A 21596-nucleotide genomic window follows, 5' to 3' on the forward strand; every position below is an offset into this window, starting at 1 on the left:
CTTTAAATGAAATATCATTAAATATTTGAAATGATCAAATGGATTTTGTTTTTACTTTTCAAGCGCGGAGCCTCTGTTGTTTCCTCCTCCTCCCGCTTGGCCCTTTCCTTTAACCTCATGTCCTGCTTCCTCCCATTCTGTTACTCTCTTCTCGGAAAAGTGAAAAAGGAAAGTGGCGTCAAGACAAGGTTTCTGTAAATCCCATTGAAAACGAACAAATCAGAACCAAAGACAGAGAAGTTGTCGGTGAAGCTTTGTTCCTCAGCTGAAGACTCGTGAGGTGAGTTTTCTGGACTCTACTTGATTCTTTCCTTGACCTCTCAAATGTACTTACAACTGTGACACTTATACTTCTTTCATTACTGCTGAGGCTAATCTTCAACATGGTTAAAAGTACAATTATGCTGACGAAACACCAAAACCAACGATGAAGGTATTTACTAACGTGCGTCATACCACCAGAGTAAACCGCTGCGTGAACTCTGCTCTCTATTTTCAGACTTAAAGGTAAATTATGGATTATTTTACTTTTACTTTATTTAGGATCCTTATTAATTATTATGGCAGCAACATCTATTCTTCCTGGGATCCAAACAAAAGACAAGACGTGACATCCAAACTTTACATTATTGACAATCAAGCGTATCAACAAAACAGAATAAAATATAAAAAATAAGAGAAAGTAAGTAGCTCTCTGCAATTCCTTAATTCAGCTCACCAGTAAATGATTAAATCTTAAATATATGTAGTAAAATAGGTTTATAAAATCTTTATAAAACTGTCAGTCATTATTACAACAAATATAATCAACTTTCACGTACAGAGCATCATGTTTAACCTAAACTGATTTCTTGCTTAATAACCGCTGTTTGCTTCTACACAAACAATAATCTTTATTTTTGCCATTAATTAATGAATTAATAGAAGACGAAACAAGTCTTGTTGTTTTCAGAAATAAATAACCAGTGTTAGAGTGTTAGAAAACCTGTCGAGGATTAAATATTATGGGGTTTTGCCTGCAGCCACAGCCTCACAATAAGCTCTCTTGTTATTGACCTGAGAGAGAAAGGCATGCAGGGGCAGCTGATTACCGTGGCAGTGAGTATGTGTGTGTGTGTGTGTGTGTGTGTGTGTGTGTGTGTGTGTGTGTGTGTGTGTGTGTGTGTGTGTGTGTGTGTGTGTGTGTTGGAGTGTAATGAGGCAGGTTGAGGCTTTTCTACGTCAGAGTTGACACAGTCGACAGGAGACGTCGGAAGTGGACAAACCAGACCTGCAGCTCTTTTTTTTTTATGACTCTGCTGTTTGTTTTCCTTCAGATCAACATGGCCGAAACACACAGAGTGACAGCACCAGGCAGGAAGGTGAGTCTGAACACACCTGAGCAAACAGGACGCAGGTATAGATCATATATTAAAACAAACGCAGCAGCAGAGAGGATCCTGATCACTCTGATCGATGTGTCAGATTAACTTTTCTGATCACAGTTTTGTCTCTCAGGTGACTTGAAAGTAGTTTTTCTGAAAGGACCTGTTTGTTCTCTGACTGTGAAGCTGCCAGAAGGAAACAATGCAGCTTCCTGTTGGAATTAACACAATAAAAAGCACTAATTATCTATGTGGCAGCATTTAAAACATCTATATGAAGTAATTAATACAAAATCATAATAAAAATAGTCAAAAGGTTCAGAATGAAAGTGTTTATTTACTACTGGTTCTACAGGTGAAACCAGGGCTGTTATACTGATGACAACAGTGGTGGAAAGTACTCAAGTACATTTATTCAAGTACTGTATTATAGTACAGTGTTGAGGTGCTAGTACATTGACAATTTCCATTTTTTTCTATTTTTAACTTCTACTTTACAACGTTTCAGAGGGACATATCGTACTTTTTACTGCACGACACCTATATGATAACTTAAGTTACAAGTTAATAATACAAAATAGGATTTACTATTAAATTTGGATGTCTTTTTATCGGACAAGATAACACTTTTTTTTTTTTTTTTTATCCCTGGGGGCAAATCAAAAACTACCCAGCCGTAGTATGTAAAGTACACCTCACTGAGGGCATGTCTTTGTTTCGTCTCTGGGATTTTGGGGGATTAAAGGACTCGAGAAGGAATTTACAAAGTGCAACTACACATTAGTTAAGGGTTTTTTACTCTTAATGGTTGATTTTCAATTTACAACTTTACTACATCATACTATGGATCTTCCTTTTCTTACCTAATAGTCTAACATGATATGTGACCCTCTTTAGCACTCTGTTCATAGCAGCTGTTTTTATTCTGAAGGTAAAACCTGAACTCATTCTACTTCCTGTTGTATTCAGACTTGACAGCACGTGCTGGTCACACGGTGCGTGAGGTCAAGCTGTGTGCTTCTTTCTTTGACTTCAGTCAATTTTCTTTTTTTCTTCTTTCTTTTCTTTTCTCATCTTTTTTTTAACCAAACTCTCTTAAAGGTGCAAGTTTTTTTTTTATCATTTTATTTAAATTAGTGTAATAATTATGTTATACTTAGCACTACACATTTTAGATAATTTAACTTTGAATTAAAAATAATACATATAGTTATAGTTAAATAAATATATTGAATGGGGTTCAATAAATTTAGTTAGGATGTTCCCTATTAATAAAAAATAAGTTTTATGAAACCGAAATGAAGATACACATTTTGACAAACTTGTACCGCACTTGAGTATTTCATTTTATGCTTTATACTTCTACTCTACTACATCTCAGAAGGAAATATAATACTTTTAACTCAAATAACCCAAATAAGTTCATTTACAGTACCGTTACTTTTAACTGCTAGTGCTAGCGAAAGTATGGCTTGAGCATATTTCTAATAAATTGCACTGTATGTGTATTGCAGATCCAAATTTAAACACTAGATGTCGACTAAATCTAGTGAAATGACTTCTTAACCTCTTGGCAACCTCCTGTTTGTTACATCTCAATATTATACTTATAGATTTACATCCCCTTACATTTGCACCGTTAGCCCTACTATAGTAATTTGGCAACTGGCCTATTTTCACTTTACTTATTTAGAGATTTACACATATTTTCAAAATAATCTAAATGGGCACTTAGGCCATGCACTTTATTACAGTTTTAAAAGATTGGAATAATTTTGATTTGATGTTTTTTTGTAAAAATGTGGGCCCACCAATAAACTATAGTAATGTCAAATGTTAAACTCATTAGAAGGGTAGTTATTTTGATAGAACATTTGTTTTCTATGGCATATTTGGTTTTCTAGTCTAGAAACAGAGATTTTCTTGCAGTGTTAATGGTTGTAAAACTATGCAATTATTGTTAATCAGCCTGAAACTCCCTATATCTTTATGTGTATGGCCCACAATCAAAAATGTTTGCCCTCCCCAAAGGATGAATCTAATGATTTTGATGAGCCCACTGACCTTTCCTCTAAAGCACCACCACCAGCAAAAAAATGTCTGCTTACGCATAATCAACAATCAAGTGATTTAAAAAAAAAAAAATCTAAATATCCTCAAGGAATTCTGGAAATGCAGGTCAGATCTAATGACGTTAAAATCATGTTGTTTTTTCTCCTTTCAGAAATGGGTTGTTCCACAGAGAAGTGATGAAAACAAACCGAGTGTTCGTCCTCCTGACAGAAAGGCTGAGAGAAATCTGGTAGACATTTTTACTCAGAATATTTCAACTGTATTCTCAAGATGTTTTTCCCTAACCCGTTTGTATCTCAACAAACAGAATATTATTATTTTAAATTTTATGATAAATTATGATAGTGATTTCTATTACACTTAGTTTTTAAATTGAATGTTTTCTTCTTGTTTTTACTTCTTGTTTAATTCTTGTCTTTTTTTCTGTTCAAGTCCAATTAGATCAAGAATAATTAATCACATTTTTGTTGAATCCATGTGTCGTCATAAAAATGTTTGTATGTGTGTATGTGTGTGTGTGTGTGTGTGTGTGTGTGTGTGTGTGTGTGTGTGTGTGTGTGTGTGTGTGTGTGTGTGTGTGTGTGTGTGTGTGTGTGTGCAGGCGGTTCCTTTCAGAGGCCACATCACAGATGGGATGCGTCCGGGGAAGAAGGTTGTAGTGGTCGGTGTTGTGGACTCGTGTCCTGACAGGTAAAATACGTTCATGTAACTTCCACTTCCCTTTATTTATCCATCATCATCCCCTCAGTATCAATTCACTACTTCTTACTGAATATTCATATTGATAGACTTCTGGCGATCAAATCTGTCTTCTAATGATGTCAGTTTGCCAAAATGCAACCAAATATCAGAACCTATAGTAGATGATATTATAAGAGCCCGTTTGATGAGCTTTACTGGGACTTCATCTCCTGATGAGCTTTAGTACGACTGTTGTAATAATAGGTTCTCAAACAGGCAAAAAAAATGTTCTTTGTCTCACTCAAATGTCACGCAAAAGTCACATTTCACACTAAGCTGAAAAACCCCTCAGAGAGCCAGTTAATTCCAGAAGGACAAGTGAGAAAAACAATCAATTGAATAATTATGATGGATTATTATGGATTAAGATAGCCGGCGGTTTATAAAGTTCTTTAAATAAGCTTATCAGCTACAACATTAGTGATGCTTACACATCAATTCACTACAATCAAGATATATTATAAAGTTATTATACATTATTATTTAAAATGATTATTATATTTTTTATTATTATGGTATTATTATTGTTATTATTATCATTAAATGGGCCTTTCTGCATAATGAGCACTTTTAAGTACATTTTAATGTGTACTTATGTCCTACTTTTACTTAAGTGAACAACCATATTTTTGTAGTTGGAACTTGCTAAGAAACCTGTTTGCTCCCGGCTGTTTGTGTTGCATTATGGGATATTCTGAACCCTTTTTCTATAGAGTCAGAACAGTTCTCTCAGAGTCATGTCCGGTATTCGTCCGTTAGGTTCTACATCGCCCTGACGTGTGGTCATGGATCCGGGGAGCCTCCTCCCGATGTGGCTCTGGAGCTCTGTGTTCGCTTCAGGGACCGGCAAGTCCTACGAAGGGCCTGTGTGAGAGGATCCTGGGGGGACGCCGACAGGGCCGTGCCTTTCTTCCCCTTCATCAGGGAGCAGCCCTTCAAGGTACATACAAGATCCACAGTCTGGAAAATTACAAATGTATTGAACAAAACCAAGAGTCAGGTAAAACTGAAATGTTTTTTTTTTTTTTTTTTATTTATTTATTTAAATTTTAATTTAAATTTAAAATTTTAATTTTATTTATTTTTTATTTTATTTATTTTTATTATTTAAATTTATTTAATTTTATTCTTTAGTTAATAATATCGTATCGATGGTTATTTTTAATTTTAATTTTTTTTTAAATTTTATCGTATTTTTTTTTTTTTATTTTTTTTTTAATTTTAATTTTATTTTATTCTTTAGTTAATATCGTATCGATTGTTTTTACCGTGTTTTTATAGGTGCTATATAAATAAAGTTATTATTATCATTAATATCATATTATTATGCCTGTGTTAAAAAAGAACAACCTCAAATGATAAACATAAACTGTTGATTGCTGCTGACTTTGTGAATTCACTTATTCTAATGAATAATGAATAACTTATTATTTTCTTAAAACATTTTTTGTATATAGTCGTATACTGTTATATATCCAATGATTAATATCTGGTTGAGATGTATGTTGATGTCATCCAATGTCAAGTCTCCATTTGATCACATTTTGTTTTTCTGACACATAAAAGTAGATGTTAATATCTCAATCATAGATTTTGAAGTTCTAACGTGAGCTTTTTTGTTTTAAAAGAGTAAAATGTATGATTCATGTCAGGTTTCACATAAAAAAACATGTAAAAAAGGGAAAATAACCAAAATCATTCACTTGTTTCTCCTCTCTCCTCCCAGATTGAGATTCACTGTGAACACAGTCGGTTTCGTGTGTTTGTGGACGGACAGAAGCTGTTTGACTTCCAGCACAGACTGACGTCGCTCGGTGACATCGACACGTTGTGGATCAAAGGAGGCGTCACCGTCACCAAACTGGCCTGAAGAGAAGGACAGTTAAAGTCCACTTTTCAAAGACATGGATCTCAAACTGCTCGTGTCACGACTTGCACGGACAAACTCTGTATTCACTCTGGACATTTTGGTTCCAGATGCTCAATATGGAGAGAAATTTGTCTCAATATTGGGGACAAATATAAGTGTTTATGTTCTACTTATGGAAAGTTGAAGCTGTGTGGGAACAACTGCCAAAATCCACCCACAAAGTTCCCAGAACATTTATAAAAATCCTATTTTGGAATGTGAATGCCCTTCATTGTTTTGTTGATGATTGATTTATCTTACTGTCATCAGAGGCACAGACTTTCTAAATAGATTTTTATGCGGACAGATGTTCAGCCCACGTCCTGCATCTGTAAATATCATCTAACAGCATAGACTCTGATTAACTGAAGGCAGCTGATTCTGTGGGTGGAACTGTTTTTATATTTTGTTCTATGAATTGTCTTTTTAAATCACTTTGTGTAATAGTAAACAAAGCCTGAAAAGGACACTGAGGCCTCTGTGATCTGTATGTGATGACTACCTCAAACCACATGATGTGATGTCCTGCTGCCATCCATATTAAAAGTACATGAACATCTGTATGAGAAATACATCATTCTTTCTATATCCAGTGTATGTTTTCAAAATAAAGCGTATTATATCTCAGTGAATGAATGTAAAACCATAAAAATATAAAGATAGTGAGGTTTGATGTGTATGGCTGTAATCAACAATTCATTTCTAAATTCCATTCAATAAAATGCTTTATATTCATTATTTTAACAGTTTAGTCTACACAATGTTAAAAGTATAAATAAAACATATTATACAACAAATAAAAAATAAAAAAAAATAATAAATAAATAAAAAATAAATAAATAAAAATAAAGTAATGTAAAACCATAAAAATTATAAAGATAGTGAAGTTTGATGTGTATGGCATCAATAAAAAAATAAAAATATGGTTTTAAAACCATAAAAATTATAAAGATATTGAAGTTTGATGTGTATGGCATCAATAAAAAAAAAAAATAAAGATAAAAAATTAATTAAAAATAAAAATAAAGTAAAAAACCATAAAAATTATAAAGATAGTGAAGTTTGATGTGTATGGCATCAATAAAAAAAATAAAATATGGTTTTAAAACCATAAAAATTAAAAGATAAAGTTTGATGTGTATGTCAAAAAAAAATTAAAAATGTTTATGGTAAAAAGATAGTGAAGTTTGATGTGTATGGCATCAATAAAAAAAATAAAAAAAAATAAAGATAAAAATTAAATAAAAAATTAAAATTAAAATAAAGTAAAAAAATTATAAAGAAAATTTGAAAAATAAAAATAAAGTAATGTAAAACCTTAAAAATTATAAAGATAGTGAAATTTGATGTCTATGGCATCAATAAAAAATTTTAAATATGGTTTTAAAACCATAAAAAGTATAAAGATCGTGAAATTTGATGAGTATGGCATCAATAAAAAAAAAAAAATAAAAAATAAAAAAATAAAAATAAAGTAATGTAAAACCATAAAAATTATAAAGATAGTGAAGTTTGATGTGTATGGCATCAATAAAAAATAAAAAAAAAAATAAAATAAAAATAAAAATAAAGATACAAATTTAATAAAAAATTAAAATTAAATTAAAATAAAGTACAAGTGAGTAAATGTACTCTGTTACTGGAGTGACGTACCTGTTAAACGTGAAGCAGAGGAGCCAGCGGAGAGCCGACCTGTGACCGCGGTGCATGCTGGGAGACATCGAGCTCTGTGACCGCGGTGCATGCTGGGACATCGAGCTCTGTGACCGCGGTGCATGCTGGGAGACACCGAGCAGCAGCAGCAGCAGCAGCCGGCTGACTCAACCTTCAGTCCGGCTCCTCTCTCCCCGCTCCCCCCTCTCTACAGCCCGGCTCCACCTGACACCCGGCCCGCTGCGTTTCACCCAGACATGGACGTCAGCGGACGGCACCCTGAGGTGAGCTCAGCGGGGTTTATGTGTCCGGGAGGAGCGGCTAAAGCTAATGCTAAAGCTAATGCTAATGCTAATGCTTGTTGTTGACGTTTGAGCTAGCTGCTAGCTGCTAGCTGTTAGCTAGCTGCGTAGTGTCTCTTGATGCTGTTGCTTTATAAACCTGCTATTGTTGTGTTTAATGACACAAACTCTCCAGTGAAGTGTCAACACATTTATCAGAAGCTAACCGGTAGCATTGCTAATATATTAGCTTGTTTTAATGGCTCTTCTCCACAGGGCTAGCCCAAGCTAAGCTAAGCTAAGCTAGCTCCCGTTGCAGCCCATCTCGGCCTTATGCTTTTTAATCAGATACCTTCCAGTGCATGCTAAGCTAGCTGCTAGCACACACTCCTGGTCTAATCTAGTTGGAGAGCTGCATAGCTTCATGCTAACGTTAGCACCAGACAGGCAGCTAGCATGCTAAGCTAGCTGCCTGTGGAGTTAGCTTGAGGGGAGGAGAATGTGTGAAACTTGTGTTTGTGGATTAATAGAATAAACATCTGGGGAAAGATGCTCACCTGTGATGAAGGTGACAGCTCTTCTTCATCAATAACATTAATGTTTTCTAATAAACACACTTCAACTGGTTCTGTTTCTACCTGCTTCATGTTGTTTTGGGTGGTTTGTGGGTCCACATATGTTATAAACCTTTATTTAAACATGGGGGGTTAAAGGTTATAAAGTTGCAGAAAAGGGGAATACAAATACCTCCACGTTGTGATTAAGTAAATGTACTTAGTTACATTCCACCACTGTTAAAGAGTCACTTAAATGTTGTGTTATTCGTATCAGGATGACTCAACCTAACCCTGACACAGTAAATGTTTTAATGGGGAGGGAAGAACAGATCACAGTTTTGTTTCCTTGGGAACAATGTAGGAACGCGGCAGGGAAAACCCTTTTTTTATTTATTTTTTTTAGATCCTGTGTCGTTAACTCGTCTTTCTGGACTTGCGTGTCTGCAGTCTAAAGCCAGCTGTGCCTGGGTGTAAACGTACAGGTATTCTGGGAGATAAGGCCAACAAAGCAAATACACGTAGTTGTCGCCGCCCTCTATTCCTGCTCTGTTTGAGAACGCAACAGAGTTTCCACTTTCAGTTAGAAGTCAAAGAAACTCTGACATTTTTATACCAGCAACTTTTGGGTCACAGAGGGTTGTCATTTCCTAATAACATCCTAGGTAGGTTACTGAAAGAACTGTATCATTTGAGATACATTAAGTAGGGTTGCAATCTTTGATTATTTTAAAACTGGTCTCTGTATTATTGTAAACAATTGATTAAACATTTAAACTATGAACTGTCAGAAATTGGGGGGGGAAGAGTCCCCAGAGCCAAAAGCGATATTTTCAAATCGCATTTTTCAAAAACCAAAAGATAGTCATGTTTTGCGTTTGTGCTTGATGGAAGACTTAGATGATTAATTGATGATAAAGATAGTTGCTGATACATTTTCTGGCTTGGACTAATTGATTAAGCTCGCCTGCAGGAAAGCAAACACTTCAACGTGTATAAAGAGTAACGTTTCCAATAGTAAATGGGTTGTGATTTAGACATTCATTTCAAGGAGCTTCCTATGGAAACAACTGCTTTAAAAATGCAACTAATTAAATCACATTTTGCTCTGGTGACTGCTTGGAAAGTCACAGAATTGAACTGCTTTTTATTTTAAGTAAAATAAAAAGCTTATCTTTGATGTAAACGGTGGATTGTTTTAGTGATTCTAATGTAATGCACACTTGTCAGATATAAACCTACTATAAACACGCATAACACACACACACACACACAGAGATAAGGCTTTTGGAGTCCATCCAGGGAACTTTATAGAGGGAGAAAGTTTACAAGGACATATCAACAAAAGTTTTGTGCAAAGGAAAAGGTTGATAACGTCAGTGTGTCTGGATTTTATTAGAGAGGGAAAATAGCAATTCAGGTTATGAAATCACATGAAATGAAAAGTTTATTTAAATACAATGCCATCATAGTTTATGTTCTCACTATCTCACTGTTTGTTTTATCTCAGTCGTAAACACCTCAGCTCTGGTTTGTCATTACCACTTTATTACTGTCAGTTTGACTCCAGTCTGTCCTCTTTAAGTGGTTCAGTAACTCAATTTCTGCTTCGGTTCGAACCACTCATCAATCAGAGTGACCCTGAAGCGCCACAAGTGCTGCCCTTATTTACTCCTTTTTGTTTAATGAGTCAGAACGGGGCCTAAACATGTTTTTTTATTATTATTATTATATCTGCTGTGACGGATGATTTGTTTCTGATGATGTCTTTTCTCGTTGTCTTCAGGTGTAGCCAGGAGGATTCGCCGATAGCCAGAGAGTCATGGAGCCCGACGTGATCCGCATGTACTCGTCCTCTCCGCCCCCGATGGAGGACGAGGAGGAGGACAACGAGTTTGGAGACTTCGGCACCTTCTCCGGCGTCCCGACTAGCGTCAGCTTCACCGAGTTCGACACGCCGACCACTTTCAACCAGACCCAGGCCCTGAACGCCACCTCCCCGCCCGAGATCCTCCACGGCAAAGGGGGCACGGGGATCAGCCACGCCTCCTCTAACGGCACCCGCGTACCCAACACCGATCTGTCCAAGGCTAACGGCGTTGTGCCGGCGAGCCACCTGGGCAGCGTCCCCTCAGAAAGAACTGAGATCAAAAAGGTCGTCTCCGGCTCTCTGGGTCTCTCGGGGAGCGTCACGGCCGATTGCAACGGCGGAGGCACGGAGGTGCTCACTAACGGGTTTGCAACCTTTGACCTTCAGGGAAGCCCCTCCTCGTTGAATTCTGTCCACTCTCATATAAAAGGAACGTCCAGCGAGGACACGGGCGGCGGCCCCGAGGACGATTTCGCAGACTTTGCAGCTTTTTCCAATGCTGAAGGACGACTCAGCGAGACGGCAAACGAGGACTCAGACGTTCCCACGGGGGACAGCTGGCTGGCGGAGGACGCCGGCCAGGACGAGAGCTGTAATGTAGAGCAGGAAACGACCTCAGAGGACAAAGTCAGGGACACACACAGAACTGGACCAGACGCATCCGGCTCTGATTCCATATCTGATCCCGCTGAGGCCCCCGGCGGCTCGTGCAACACGGACCGGGGCTCAGACACAGATGCTGACACTCATCAAAGGGACGTAGCTGTTGAACAGGAGCACTTGGCCTCGGAGGCAGTTTGCACTATCAGACCGCTCACCCTGAACGGGGTGGACTCGGCACACGGAGACGACTCCAAAGACGCCGCCGGCTGCAGCGAAAACGACCTCTCGCCTCTCGATGCAGCCGCAGACGTTGAGGGGGCGGGACGGGAGGGGCTCCGATAACGAGACGGAGACAGAAACCGAGACCGGAGACGTCGTTGGGCCGGCCGCTGTCGACGGACGCCCTGGAGGAGTTTGGCGACGTGAGCACCACGGGGTCGGTGCCCTCGCCGCCCCTCCAGGGGGAGATCGCCACGCCGGCCGACCACAGCCAGCTGGCGGAGGACGACGAGGACTTTGGGGACTTCGGAGACGCCGGCTCATTCGGGGGTCAGGGTTTCGCCGACTTTGACCAGCTGGATGTCCAGCAGGAGCCGAGCAGGTCGGACAGCCCCCCGCCGCTGCACAGGAAACCACAGACGCCAAGGACGAAGAAGCCAAGGACGAAGACGCCAAGGATGCAGAGGCCAAGGACGCAGACGCCAAGGACGCAGACGCCAAGGACGCAGACGCCAAGGACGCAGACGACAAGGACGAAGACGACTTCGGCGACTTCAACTCCCCCAAATTTCACGCCAGTGTAAACGAGGGGGAGGATGGAGGACAGTTTGCAGATTTCCCCGTCAGCGACAGCTTTGGGAATTTTAACTCGGTGGCTGAAGGCGGAGACGTTGAGGCGGATGCAGGGTGGAGTGCCTTCGGGGAGCAGCAGCAGCAGGTGGAGGAGGTGGAGGAGGAGTCCTGGGCGGCGTTCAGTACGGACCAGAGCGCTCCTTCAGAGAGCAGAGCGGAGGAGAAGGAGGTGGAGGAGGAGTGGCATGAGAGTGAACTTCCCGCAGTCAGCGAGGAAACCAGCAGGACAGACAGACAGTCGGTAAGAACTGTGGGAAATAAACTGGTCAGACTGGGAGTTATTCATCCGTGAACCCACATGGTGATCTAACTAAAGCTGAATTTATTTATCTGCAGAACATAACCTGTGCTTTATGAAATGTGGGGTTAAGAAAAGGCAAAGTGAAGGGATATGTTTAATTTGAAACGTGGATTTTTTTTTGGGGGGGGGAGTCTGTTTGCTTAGTGTAGTTTTCATTGGAACTATTTTCTCTGGCAGAAAGTAGGTCCAATAAAAAACTGATCACAATGAGGAATCAACGAACTTCCTCTCACCTTTTATTGTATTCGGGGTCGAGGCTGAAAACTTGAAAAATAATACCAAAAAAAAAGAGACGGCTAGAGGTAACTATTCAAAATGGGATTATACGAAAATAAAGAAGTAGCATGAAAAGACAGTAAATAGTTTAGGTTTGATGAGTTGATTGGGTTTTACAAATTTTTAATATATTTTTTGCATTGGTAGAATTAAAGAAATTGCTGAAGATCATTTCCACTGAGATAATATCGTCCATTAAAGCTCATTGCAGATACATCAGTATTTTTGTTCCCCATATTGAAAAAAATATCTAATAAAAACATATTTGCTGACGTTACTGAACAGATGTTTTGGATAAGGATCCCATTATGTCACGATGACACTGTCATATATACTCGTACCTACAAATATATCTAAGTATCAGGTCTGAGATGATGAAGTAAATCCATTCCATGACAAACTTAACTTTTCAATAAAATGATCACACTCTTCTGACAGTTACAGGACATTATATTTACTTTCCGTTTATACAATAATACGTGCAGAAAAAAAGGTTCCGCTTCCCGCAAACCCAAAAAGAGGAAGTGTTTCTAGATCATATTTAAATCAGTTTCTTGTTTTTGTTCACTTCCAGCTGAGTCACAGCTCTGACACCAACTTCCTCTGTTTGCTTTAAACATGAACCGACCCGTTAACGAGAGAGAGAGCGAGAGACAGAGAGAGAGAGAGAGAGAGAGAGAGAGAGGACGGATTTCTGGTCTGATGAACTCCTCATACACAGAGTGAAGACATAGCTATGGGTTAAAGGCATGACACCCAACACACCCAAACGTCACCCATGGGTGTGCTGAGGACTGCTTTGTTGTACTGACACCACGCCCAGCTGGTTTGGCCCTTTTAAAAAAAAAAAAAAAAAAAAAAAAAAAAAAAAGAGTGGTTGCCAGGCAACCAAAAGTCAGCTTTTGACTGCGGAAAATAAAAATACGGTTGCCATTTTTTACCCACCTAATATTTTGAGCAAATTGAGACACTATGAAGTTATTTATATGTAAAAAATTAAGAAGTGGTTGCAATTTGTTCAAAGTGGTTGTCAATGGCAACTGTTTGCTGTTGAGCTAAAGCTGCTAATGCAACAGGTTTGCTCTCAGTAGCTATTTCAAACTGGTTAGAGTAGATTTAATTAATTTTAATTTTATTTCTTTTTATTTACATTTTTTTAAATGTGTCAAACTTTTAAAAAACTCTTTGCTAAATATAAAATAATTTTGTTTTCACTCAGAGAAGTTAAAGAATTTACAAAAAATCTAGTAAATGAGGAGAACTTAAAGCCTCCACACATTTGTTTATATTACAGACACACTTTAAACTTTCGCTTCAGGTGGACAGATGTTGCGTTTTAAGATTTGCTCCAAAAGGTGCAACTTCAAAAGCAAACTCTCAGTCAAAGCAGTTTTAAAAAATCATCAGCTGCTCATAAATGCTGCTCTGTTAGAATGAATCAAACAAACCAAAGATCTGAACCCAACAGATCAAAAAAAAAAAATCCAAGGTTCTCTTTTTAGCTGCTGCCTCATTTTCTGGTGGTTTTCTCAACAAGTCATTTCCTCAGTTTGTTAGAAGGTGTTTTGGTAGGATGTGACTTACCGTCTGCTGTTCTCTCTCTCTGCAGGCGTCGCTGTCGAGCCGCCTGGAGAAGCTGTTTCAGAGCAGCTTCCCTCCGACCTCCGTCCCCTCTGTGGAGGACGAGGTGGTGTCTCTGAGGATCCAGCTGGGACACTCGGAGGAGGAGGACAAACCTCAGCGGGGGGCCGAGGAGGAGAAGAAGAAGCCGCTGCCATGCAACAGGTGAGGTTTGTGTCTCCTTCTGCGGGACACGATATTCAAAACGTGAGAACAGGAAGTGATGATCATCTTTTCTCTTTCATATTTATCAATTTATTTATTTATATCTTTTTTTTTTTTAAGCTCCATATTAGTCTGCTGTTCCTTGTCTTGACTTAATGACATACAAATATGAGTCATGTCTTTCTTCAATGGATACTAAGATTTAAAGGACTCATTACATCAAATATCTAACCATGCATTCCCTCAGTGAACTTCAGTCTGTGGCTCTACTTTGAAATAAGTTTCTAATCACAGTTTGTTAAAGCGGGGAGCATGAAGGAATGTTTTATTAATGTGCACTGTCCCACCAAATAACCAATAAAAGAAAATAAAAGAAATGATGCAAACTCTGAGCTATTGGCTTTTTACATTTATTCAAACCACTGGAAATGCTAAATGTCCACGTTTTCATGAATACTTTTCATATCTGTCTTGTATCCAGTTGCAGAAACGCGGTTATTGATATGTTGCTCTACCTGAGTTTCTACAATTATTTTGGGAGAGTTTTTCAATATCTGAATCAGGCTGCAATCTACGGTCCTGCTGAGTGAAGCCGATGCAGAAGTGTCTTAAAGCTGCATTCTCTCTACTGTCCATCAGGGGGCGACTCCTCTGGCTGTATAGAAGTCTATGAGAAAATGACTACTTCTCTCTTGATTTATTCCCTCAGTAAACATTGTAAACATGAGTTTATGGTCTCAATCTCTAGTTTCAAGTCTTCTTCAATACAGCATGATGTTCATTTAGTAAATGATGCTCCATTTAGAGTCAAACAGACCATAAAGCAGGGTATGCTTTAGGGTGTAAAGGCAGATTTGTTATATTGGGCTCTAAGAATAAATAAACCGTGTGCAGAGAAGAGAATTCAAAATGAGTTCCTCCATCTTGTTTTTGTTGGTCTCGTCTCTTTAAACCTCTGCTGCGTCTCTCAGGTCGGTGCGTGGCGGCGTGTGGATCCAGCTCGAGGACATCCACGAGGCGTTGGGCCTCAGATACCAGTGGGGGGGCTCCTACTGCAACAAAGCGCTGCTCTGCTGCCTCGGCATCGACACCCGGAACATCGTAAGTCCCCGCTGGACCCCCCCCCCGTCCCCGTCCCACCAGATCACTGATCCAGATTCATGGAGCTTGATTTGTATCAAATACGCCAAAACAGTTCTGACCCTTCAGATGTGAAATGAACAGAAGAGATTCTGATCTGCAGGAAAGAAGTGATTTAATGTAATCTGTGACCTTTATTAACCTTTTTTTTCCCTTCTTTAACGTGTGCAGCTGTTCACGGGACAGAAGAAGCAGCCGGTCATCGTGCCGATGTACGCCGCCAGCCTGGTGAGTCTGCCCGCCTCGCCTTCGACGTGCTCATGTGTTTTACTGTTCGTCGTGTTTCCACAAGCAGAGAGGCTTCTCAGCAACACTGAAGCATCGTTATGAGTTTGGCTGGAAATAGTTATTATTATTTATAGTCAACAAATGGAGTTTAAGTCATTTCTCAAGTTAACTTTCTTACTTTTTTTGGTTTAATTCAACTTTAAACTGAATATCTCAAAAAAGCAGCGACTCTAAAGTCACCACGAGTGAAAGTTTGATGGACATTTGTCAGAATTTCTAACATTTCAAAATTCATTAAGATAACTCTTAATAATTAAAAATAATCGCTAGTTTCAGCCCCGTATTATTTAAACTAAATTCATCCGTTTCCCAGCTGGTCCAGATGAGATCCATAATCTCTCCAGAGAGTTCTGGCTCTTTAAATGAAATATAGTCATAATATATTATCCATTAATATAGAGCAGTAATCTCTCCTCATAAGTAACATCCACATACAGCTGCTTCACTTTCTTTCTCAATCAGAGGACTCGTGAGACGTGATACAGCTGTGAGATTTCTGTAACAGACCTGCAACACATCTGTACAGCCGATAAACAAAAACCTCTGTATCTGACTTTCAAGCAGGAAACTTGACATGAGGACAGACACGGTGTCCAGTTTCTGCTTGTTCTAGTTCTTCATTTAATGTGTGTGACGTTTTTAAACCTTTTGTTCTTTAGGGGATGCTGGAACCAACCAAAGAGCCCGTGAAGCCCGTCTCTGCAGCAGAGATGATCGCCTCCATAGCCCAGACGCCTCCAGCGGCTCCAGAGACCAGCTCCTGTCCCTCTGACACGGCCCATGTGAGCCCAAAAAACAGCCAAACATACTCGTATATGTGTTTATGAATATTGTTGAGCCTCAAATGTTGTTTTTACGGATCAGTGTGACGTATAAACTGACCTGTCTGTCCTCTCGTTCCTCCAGCAGGAGGCGCTCCCACCCGTCCAGTTCGACTGGAGCAGCAGTGGCCTTACCAACCCTCTGGATGGTAGGTGACCTCACGCCCCCTTAACCCCCCCCACTCCCTCCCCTCCACGTCCACTGTCATCTAATCGTTCACACTTTTCTAACTCCTCGTACTGTCTCCTTACAGTCTGTAGACGCTTTAGTTTTTTCACTCAGCATGAAAATGTCAGATTCTAGAAAACTATGTAGAAGCTTTAAAAACAACTTTCTTCATTAAAGGAAAAATCCACATTAAACACTGCAACACTGTTAATAAAACAATTGGTGAAGCAAAGCAGTGGCCGGGACTCCACAAAGGGTCACTTAGTGAGACCGAAAATCACATTTCTGCTGCACGAAACTCTATTTTTTTCTCTAATCATTGTTTTTTTTTTATTATTATAAGATTATCAGATAATGGAGTAGTATTTTTATCTCTTCAGGCTTATAAATACTTTTTAAATGATCAGCCTGACAGACAAACTAATGCTTTGGGGCGATGTGTGAGAACTTTCCAACAAGCGGAGGAGATTCCCCCGATTCTTTATTTTTTTAAAGCAGACTTTTAAATTAGCAAAATAAATGACGAGAGACGCTCCAAAAATGGACATACAGTGGCCTATGTATATTTGCCTCATCGAATTGACTTCATTCGACAGAAGTATCCAAAGTTCTTAAATGTTAAATGTTTCAATAGAAGCAGCAGTAAAATAACTTCACAGTCTGAGAATCGTTGTGACGGTGGATCTTTCCTTTAAACCCCGTTGATGAAAACGACATGGCCGCTCTGCATGAAGACATTCAGCTGACTCTTCTCTCTGATCACTGACACCGCTGCATGTTTCTGGTTTCCTCTCTCTCTCTCTCTCTCTCTCTCCTTACCTGTGTGTGTTTGTTAACCTCCCTCCTCCCCCCCTCCCGTCCGTGCAGCGAGCGGAGGCTCGTCTCTGTTAAATCTGGATTTCTTTGGTCCTGTGGAGGATTCAGGCTCCACCAGCTCTCCCTCCATCCCAGGTCAGCAGCTGCTCTCGGCCTCCTCTGCTCCTCCAGAGCTCCTCGTCTTTATGTTCACCTCCCGTCGCTGCTCCTCGCTCCTAACTCTACGGGAGAAAGCAGACGGTTCATGACTGTCAGTGAGCGTGTGCACCGGCTGCAGTCCAAACATTCATTTTGAATCGGGTTTATTGACGAGCAGGTTTTCACATGCAAATAATGTGTCTTGGTGTTTTGCTGCATTCAAATAAAAACAGTAAGAGAAGAAGAAAAACAAGTTCTACATAAGTCAAGACACAGAACATCTCAAATTTACTGAATATGAAAAATGATATCAAAAGATGTGTAGAATTTATCAGTTTTTTAAAATGCCAATTGGTGCAAAACAAATACTCGAACAAAATATGATTTAAAAGTTTGAATATTTTTACATCCTTTTTTGAGTACAACATTCATTAAACAGAAAAGAAACAAATATTGTTTCAGTTTTACTCCAAGTGAGAAGAAAAGTGTCAACTTGCGCCATCTGCAGGCTTCTTTTTTCACATGAAAGGGATTTTTAAATATTAAAAGTGAAGCGCAGTAAATATATTGTGCATTTATATATTACATAAAATTAAAAAAGTTAAAATGTGAATATAGAATATTGTTACATTCAAATAGGCCTTATTATATTCTTATTATATTTTTACATGTGTGTATATATATATATATATATATATGAATTCAAAGTTAAATTTAAATTGTGGCTCTTTCAAAATGTGATTTAGATACAAAAACATGTAACGGTCATAGCTATAATGGAGTTATGGATGCCAATATTTGCCGAAAGCTTTCACGAAGAAAATATATATAATACATATACATATTTTTTGAAACCCTTGCAGCCAAGTCTAGTTAACCTTCAGTGAATCATTTGTGCAAAAAAACTTCAAAATAATAATAAAATCATTTTTGTTTTGCTGCATCCCGTCAGATAAAGGTCGGTGTGACTCCGCCTGGTTTGGATCCGACTGACAGCTCAGTCTGCTCTCAATCAGAGTGAATCTGCACAAGGTTTTATTGTTGTTGTTTCTCTTTCTTCCCTCCGTGTCTTCACTCTTCCTTCTCTCCTCGTTTCCAGGAGTCGACCCGGAGCTCTACGAGCTGACGACGTCCAAGCTGGACTCCGGCGCCTCCGGCAGTCGTGTGGCGGACGCCTTCGCCCGCCTGATGTCCACCATGGAGAAGACCAGCACGTCCACCAGGTCAGAGGTCAAACAGGAGCAGAGAGTGTCTATGAGGGGGGTCATGTGACCTTTTGTGCAGAAGAAGAGAACACTTGACTGTCCAGCTCTGTTAGCCACTACATCCATGCTAACATTAGTGAGTTAGCAGCGGCCATGTTTCAGTTGTTGTAGTCCTGATGTGTGTGTGTGTGTGTGTGTGTGTGTGTGTGTGTGTGTGTGTGTGTGTGTTGACAGGAAGCCGAGGAAGGAGGAGAACCTGAGCGACGAGGCGGCCAAAGTCATCTCCAGTCTGCCGGATCTCTCCTTCATGCAGGCCAAGGTTCTGATGTTTCCCGCCATGCTGACGCCGCTCAGCTGCCAGGCAACGCCGGACTAAAACCCCGCCCCATTTCCACTGACATCATCCCCTAAACCCCGCCCACTCTGCCCACTGGCTCCTCCCACCGACTCGGGTCCATCTTAAGAGGTTTTTCGTCACCTTCTTTCTTTTTTTCTCTTCTTTCTGCGGCTTCGTTCCTCCCTTTCATACTTTTTTTTTTTATTAGCGCTTCTGTTTTTCAACTTAATACATTTGTTTTAATAAAGCAAAGCATTTATGATCACAGGAAACAGCTCGGACGTGAAGGATGGGGAGGGGGGGGCTCAGCCGATGACCTGCACATTTAACGTAATAGGAGATTAATTAATTTATAGAGTTGATAATTTATAGTGGAAGGTGTAGAAGTGTGTGCTGTTCATATCTAGAAGAATCATCGTGTATATAATCAGGGATTAAATGTTTATATTCCTTCTTTTTTTTTTTTTTTTTTTTGGTTCTGTTTTTAACTCTGAATGATTCTTTGGATGATTTTACGTCTCTGTGGTGGGAGTGTGTTCGTGTCTGTCTGTGAAGGAAACACTGGCTGAAGCTCTTTGAAATCAAAATGAAGTGGAATATATGTGTAAGCTTAAATTAATACATTTATATACATCTATAAAATCTCTATATAAATATATATTTATCGACTTGAAACCACACTGCCTGCAAAAATCCAGCTGAATGTTTTGTCCCCTCGTTGTGTTTAAAGGCCTTAGTTGTAGTTTTTTTTACCTGCAGTCCGTGTAGATTTTAAACTTTTCTTTTCTGTCTTTTTCTTTTTGTAATTTAATGCATCTTTTTTAACATAAATTAAGCCCCTCCCACTGTCTCTAGAAAGCAGGATGTTTTTATTTTCATGCTTTAGTTTTGGAAACTTCCACCGACCAAACGAACGGCGGTGAACCTGTCCTCAGTTGTCGTACGTTTTTCTTATTTTTATTCCACGTTCAACTATTTTTATGTTGCAGCTGTTTGTGGCCGGTGGATAAAAACAAAGTTTGTTTCTTTTCTCTCACTGTTTTTTTTTTTTTTTTTGAGGGGTGAAAACAGGACTTTTCTTTTGGTTAAAACCACTTAAACTTAAAAGTTTCTCTGCAGTGAAGGTCGACTCGCATCTGAAGGGAATTAAGGGACCAATTTCTGCTTCCATGTGCCGAGTTACGTCACTGTTCCTGATATGAAGTGCTTTTTTGTCGTTGCGGCTCTTATTTGCTCATGTTTCTTTTGCAATATTTGTATTTTTTTTTTGTTGTTTATTTTATTTTTTTTGCTCATACTACTGTCGGCCCCGTCTCCCAGGAGGATTTTTGCACATTGTAAAGATGAAATGGATGTAATCATAGTTCACTGTGGCTTTAGACTGTGTACAGTTAAACTATGGACTGTAAAATGTACGGGAAAATTCCTATGGAAAAAAACTGAATCACTTGAAGAGCCTGTCAAAAGGTTATCGTGCATGCCCGGGTTCTTTTGAGACTATACGTGTGTAAATTTTACTTTTAGTGTACACAAGAAATTAAAATAGTTATCTTCTCTGCTTGTTTCTGTTTCTTTTGGACAGACCCGACGTCTTCATCAGCTGGAGTCGTGTTATGTTTTCAAATCTCTGACTTCAGACGATAAATCCAAAATTTCTGCAGCAGATTTATAAAAAACTATTTTAACTGTTTTTTGGTTTTAAGTAAATGTTTTTGGAGGCTGGAGTGTGCTACTGAAAACGTTATAGACTTGTTACAGTTTAAGAAGACAGTTCTAGATTAATTATTAAAAAAGGAAATTTTAATTATGCAATTAAAAATTTAATTTGTCAATTAAGAACTATAAAAAGTCAATTTTTATTCCAAATACATTGTAAAACTAAGGTTTTTTTTTTAAATTGTTGTATACTATTTCTACATGTGTATTCTGTCTATAAATAATATAATTAATTTTTATTTGTTTTATTTGTATAAAAATGTAGCCGTTACTCTACCCCTCACCATACATTTGTATTATTTGCACTAATTAAACAATTAAAGAAGAAATTATGAAGTAAAGGTGGGGAATTAATTAAATGTAACATTATTTTATAATATGTCATGTTAATACAAAATTTCCTTCAAAAAGTTTAAAAAATATTAAGCAATAAAAAGAAAATATTAATTGATTTAAATCAAACAAATGGTTTCTGTTAGCACACTTGAGCCTCCACACATACAAGTGATTTCTTAAACATGTTTTGGGTGAACTGTACCTTTAACTGTCGCTTTCACAGGTTTAGACAGCAGCTCGGAGAAACTTCTGAAAGTTCACAAAACCTTAATGAGACAAAGATCAAGAGATAACTAACTTTAGATCTCTGCCTAAGTCTGTTAGAAACAAACCAGAACACACAGATGAGATAATACCCATTTAATGTA

General features: G+C 38.8%; 2 protein-coding genes across 3 annotated transcripts; both read left to right on the plus strand.

The window, feature by feature from the left end:
• The first annotated feature begins 166 nt into the window (after positions 1 to 166).
• LOC129096289 (galectin-related protein-like) lies at positions 167 to 6718 on the plus strand. Of its 2 annotated transcripts, XM_054605040.1 has the most exons (6): positions 167 to 280; positions 1317 to 1361; positions 3589 to 3666; positions 4039 to 4127; positions 4938 to 5118; positions 5905 to 6718. In XM_054605040.1, exons 2-6 carry the CDS (start codon positions 1323 to 1325, stop codon positions 6046 to 6048), a joined length of 531 nt encoding a protein of 176 aa, XP_054461015.1. In that variant the 5' UTR covers positions 167 to 280; positions 1317 to 1322; the 3' UTR covers positions 6049 to 6718. The 2 variants fall into 2 exon arrangements, with proteins under 2 accessions (XP_054461015.1, XP_054461014.1); XM_054605039.1 differs by lacking the exon at positions 167 to 280 and having other exon boundaries at positions 1216 to 1361.
• Positions 6719 to 7784: 1066 nt separating this feature from the next.
• On the plus strand, positions 7785 to 20181 carry aftpha (aftiphilin a). The gene is given in 12 exon segments (XM_054605042.1): positions 7785 to 8024; positions 10362 to 11362; positions 11364 to 11415; positions 11417 to 11673; positions 11775 to 12141; positions 14087 to 14262; positions 15234 to 15363; positions 15574 to 15630; positions 16350 to 16472; positions 16597 to 16660; positions 18734 to 18857; positions 19074 to 20181. Coding segments are annotated over 11 exon segments (2457 nt in total). The 5' UTR covers positions 7785 to 8024; positions 10362 to 10397; the 3' UTR covers positions 19216 to 20181.
• Positions 20182 to 21596: the final 1415 nt, after the last annotated feature.

This window comes from Anoplopoma fimbria, chromosome 9 (genome assembly GCF_027596085.1).
Source record: "Anoplopoma fimbria isolate UVic2021 breed Golden Eagle Sablefish chromosome 9, Afim_UVic_2022, whole genome shotgun sequence".
Taxonomy (NCBI): Eukaryota; Metazoa; Chordata; class Actinopteri; order Perciformes; family Anoplopomatidae; genus Anoplopoma; species Anoplopoma fimbria.